This window comes from Gekko japonicus, unplaced genomic scaffold (genome assembly GCF_001447785.1).
Source record: "Gekko japonicus isolate JY-2015 unplaced genomic scaffold, Gekko_japonicus_V1.1 scaffold558, whole genome shotgun sequence".
Taxonomy (NCBI): domain Eukaryota; kingdom Metazoa; phylum Chordata; class Lepidosauria; order Squamata; family Gekkonidae; genus Gekko; species Gekko japonicus.
Window position 1 is genome coordinate 168716 of NW_015170908.1, and position 4579 is coordinate 173294.

The 4579-nt window shown below is 51.9% G+C and overlaps 1 protein-coding gene across 2 annotated transcripts in view; it reads left to right on the forward strand.

Annotated features, from left to right (window-relative positions):
* TP73 (tumor protein p73) overlaps positions 1 to 4579 on the forward strand; it is a 58627-nt gene that overhangs the window by 40112 nt on the left and 13936 nt on the right. For both annotated transcript variants that reach the window (XM_015418662.1, XM_015418663.1), the window contains exons 2-3: positions 671 to 857; positions 2801 to 2916. In XM_015418662.1, coding sequence (XP_015274148.1) covers positions 671 to 857; positions 2801 to 2916 — 303 coding nt within the window. The remainder of the gene's footprint in view (positions 1 to 670; positions 858 to 2800; positions 2917 to 4579) is intronic.

The following is a 4579-nucleotide window of genomic DNA, read 5'->3' on the forward strand; positions in this document are numbered from 1 at the left end:
GCCATACAAGGGAAAACTCTATGGTTTTCCCTTGTATGGTCGTGGCCCCGCCCCCAGCGTGCCCGGCGTCATGACGTCACTTCCCTGTGATGTGCATGCAGCGCGCGCACACACCAGGAGCCACCCCGGAGTCCCCCACCGGCAAGGTAAGTCGGACTTGGCAACCCTACCTTCCGCTGTGAAACATGCCCATTTGTACTCACTCTGTTTCCTGTCAATTAATCAGTTTTTAATCCACAAGAGGACTTTTCCTCTAATCCCATGATTGCTGAATTTATTTAGAAGCCCTTGATGAGGAACTTTATCAAAAGCTTTCTGGAAGTCAAGGTAAACAACCTCTATTGGGTCCCCCTTGTCCACATGCTTGTTCACCCCCTCAAAGAACTCTAACAGGTTAGTGAGACAAGATCTTCCCTTACAGAACCCATGCTGATTCTTCCTCCATAGCTTCCTCAATAGCTGTTCGGAACACCTGATACAGAGCATCTTGCTGATTTATCCAAGCACAGCTAATGTTAAAAATAGGGATTTGCCTGGAGGCCAACTAGGTCCGTTGGATTACTTTCTTTCAGTCAGAGCAAACATCAGTGCCAGTTAGGAGGAAACTGTTTGTCTGCGGTGGCCAGGCACGGTCAACTTTAATTCATCCCAACCTTTTTTTCCTTTGCAGTATTCCCCACTGCTGAAGAAGCTCTATTGTCAGATTGCAAAGACGTGTCCCATCCAGATCAAAGTCTCAACGCCGCCTCCTCCGGGCACTGTCATCCGGGCCATGCCTGTCTACAAAAAGGCAGAACACGTGACGGAGGTGGTGAAGCGGTGCCCGAACCACGAACTTGGGCGTGACTTCAATGACGGTGAGGAACGTACTCCAAGTTCTTCACTAGTTCAATTCACATGTTGCCCTCTTTATAATGAAATGCATGGAAACTATTCCCCTTCGGCCTGCCATTATTTACTTTGGTCGGACGCCAGAAGACATAGATCAGTGACTCTAGGAAAGCAACCTGCAGTATGGCTTAAAGGGCCTACAGCAGGGCTCTCCAACCTTCTTGAGCCTGGGGGCACCTTTGGAATTCTGTCACAGGGCAGCTCCGGTTGCCAAGTTACTCTGCACATTCCTGAAGCAGTGTGTGTTGCAGGGAGGGTTTGTCTTCAGGGGTTGGCTGAGCCGGGCGTTTTCTGTGGCCTGAGACCGGCAAAAGACTCATTGTCCTTGCAGTGATGCTGTTCTTGAGTTGTTTCTGACCACCTTGTGTGCTCTTTGCAATGTGAGAAGGGAACCCACAGAAGGTTGGGAGAGACTATTACGTAGCGGTAGAGCTCCTGCTTTGTATGACGAAGGTTCCCATCATCATTTCCTGATATCTTCTGTTAAAGGGTCTCAACAAGTAAAGTAAAGGTAAAGGTCCCCTTGCTCGAAAGCCAGTCGAATCCGACTCTAGGGTTGCGGTGCTCATCTCCGTTTCAAAGCCGAAGAGCCAGCGCTGTCCGAAGACGTTTCCGTGGTCATGTGGCCGGCATGACTAAACACCGAGGCGCACGGAACGCTGTTACCTTCCCACCGAAGTGGGACCTATCTCTCTACTTGCAATTTCTTGCTTTCGAACTGCTAGGTTGGCAGGAGCTGGAACTAGAGATGGGAGCTCACCCCATCATGCAGCACCCGGGTACACTGACCTTCCACAGCCTGCAGTTCAGCGTCTTAACCACTTGAGCTGGGAAAGATCTTTCTGTGCCAGAGGTCCTGGCGAGCTACTGGTGATCACAGTAGGCAACGCGGAGGTAGATGGACCGGCATTTTGGTTGCTTCATATACTGGGTTTCAAGATTATGCTGCCACAGCTTACCCTCAGTCAAACAATGAAGATCCTTGTGCTATGATGAAGATCCTTGTGCAAAGCCAATCCAATTGCCAATGGCCACTCAGAAGACTTGCCCCAACAGGCCCATAGCCAGGATTTTGGGGCTTGTGGGGCATTTTTTCCCCTGGTGGGGCTGAAGTTCCCAGTGCAGAAAGAAAAGCCATTTCGCCAACAGAAAGCTGTGACCAGGACAGATCTCTAAACTGCGAGCTGTCAGCCACTTTAGATGCCAATTCTCAGCTCCTGCAAGTTCATCACAAGCAACAATTCTGGTAACAAGCCGGCAGGTGGGGGTGATGACGTCTATAGCCCAGAAAGCTAACACTTAGGCAGGAAAACTCTCTGGAAGGAGACCGGTTTCTTGACACAGAGTGAGAAGGGATCCTAGAGGTCACCTACTCCAACCCCCTTGCTCAGTGTGGGAATCAGTCAACTACAGCACCCCCCACTCTGCTTAAAGGAGCACACGCCTTTAAAGAAATGTTTTTAAATGATTGAAAAAAGCATTTACAGGAGAAATTCTTGTGTGGCTGTGCCTTTAAGAAAGGGGGTGGAGCCCCCAAACGCTAGCTACGGGCCTGCTGGGCAAAATCCCCACCTGGCCCTGCCCAGTTTCTAAAAACACTTGGCAAATGCCAGGAAAGGTGTCGATGGGCAGAGGGTACTCACAGGTACCAAAGGGGGCTACAGTGTTTGGGCTGTTATCCAGTGAGGTATTGCTTCTAAAGAAACCAACAAGCGGTGTTTCCAGTGAGCAGGGCAAATCAGCTGGCTGCTGCCTTTAATGAGCACCAGAAATGGCCAAACATCCCTGTGCTTGTCGCAGAGGTGTTTCCTTTGGAGCATTTTGCTGAGAGGCTCACAAAAAGCACGCATGGACTGCGCTTGTGCACAAACGTGCAAGCTTGCAGCAAACCTGCTTTTTGTCTCCACAGGCTTGTCGGCTCCAGCTAGCCACCTAATCCGCGTGGAAGGCAACAACCTCTCTCAGTACGTGGACGATCCTGTCACCGGGAGGCAGAGCGTGATGGTTCCTTACGAACCTCCCCAGGTAATTCCGTCTTGCCAGCAGGAGAATGAGCAGCTGCCGAAGGGAAGAAGGTCCTTCAAATAATACAGGCCTGGTTGGTTCATGCAGCCGAATGAGATGGCGGGAGCCCGAGGCAGGCGTTGGTTTTGTATGCTGGGCTCAGTTCTTAGCATCTCCAATAGAAGGATCTCAGGGGGGAGGTGTTAGGAAAGACTTCTCTTTCCCAGCGACCTTCGTGTGTTCATAGTTGCTTGCCAAGATGTTGTGTTTTATCGCTGTAAACTCACAGTTGTGGCAACAAACTGAAGGACCGTGGAAAACGGTCCTGCTAATGGGGAAGGTGTGGAGCTCCCCCTGCTGTTGGACAGACATACTGCGCTTTTTATTTTGCTTCCACATCGGACGTGTTTCACCTGCGCAAAAAAAAAGGTGACTTAAGCAAGCCTCTCCTGTTAAACTCAAAGTTCTGGTTTCAGTTTGACTCATCCTCCATTCCTTTCTTGCCTATTTGCCGTGCGTGTCTCAGACTGTAAGCCTCTTGCAGGCGGGGACTGTTTATGTGGGTGCTTTCGCTACAGCCCCTATTGGCTTTTCAGTCCTGTAGCTATGGACTTTCTTGGGAGGGGGCCTTGGGGGGGGCACCAGGCAAATAAAACAAAGTTAATTAAATTAACTTTCACTTAATTGGTGGAAACCCTTAGAACTCCTAAGGCAGCCCTGCACACACACACACCCAGGCTCCATCGCAAGAGTGGGTAATGCCCAGTGGCTGCAACTCCCATCCCGCCCCTTCAGCAAGGGCAGGCCTTCCCTGCAAAGTGTCTGGCTCCCTCCCTCCCTGAGGAGCCCCAGTTCCTCTCCCCATGGCGTGGCAGCAGGGGCAGCCTCATCTCCACCCTCAGCTCCCTCCCGCGGCTGGGAGAGGCAAGGCGTGCCGGCCATGGAGGCCATGGTCATTAAAGCAGGGCCCACAATGGAGGCCTGCGCACATGTTGGCGTTTGGCCCAGCTGAGCCGCGGAGGTCCTCTTCACCAGTTGCTATTTGTGTTTCCGAGCTGCAGCGTATCAGACCAGCGGGAAACCCATTAGCCGGTCAAGCTCACCTCTGGAAACGGAGGGTTTGGTTCTTTACCCCAATTCTTTAATGACTGCGGTCTTGTTGGCCCAACGGAACACAGCAAGGCACGCACGGCTGGGGTCAGAGGAGGCAGCTGCCTGCCTCCTTGTCTTGCCAGGCTTACCTGCTGCTGGTGGGTGGTGCAGCGAGCGTCTGCTGGAAGCCCGAGATGGAGGCTTCTCCCCATGTCATTCAGGCTTGCTGCCTGCCCGGGCCTCTCTCTAAGACCAGCCTCACCGCTGCTACTGGGCTATATCACCAAATCTTGGATGACCCAGGCAACCGAAAACATGTTTGATGGGGCTCAAGGCTAGAAGAGTTTGATGGGGCTCAGGGGATGGGACGGGGGCGGGGGGAGCAAGAATACTCTCTCCCTTGTGAACATTTACCAGCCCTGTTCTTATACATGGAAATTTATTTATTTATTAATCGCATTTATACCCCGCCCTCCCCGCAATGCAGGCTCAGGGCGGCTCACAGTCAGTACATAGTAAAGGTAAAGGTTCCCTTGCTCGAAAGCCAGTCGAGTCCGACTCTAGGGTTGCGGTGCTCATCTCCGCTTCAAAG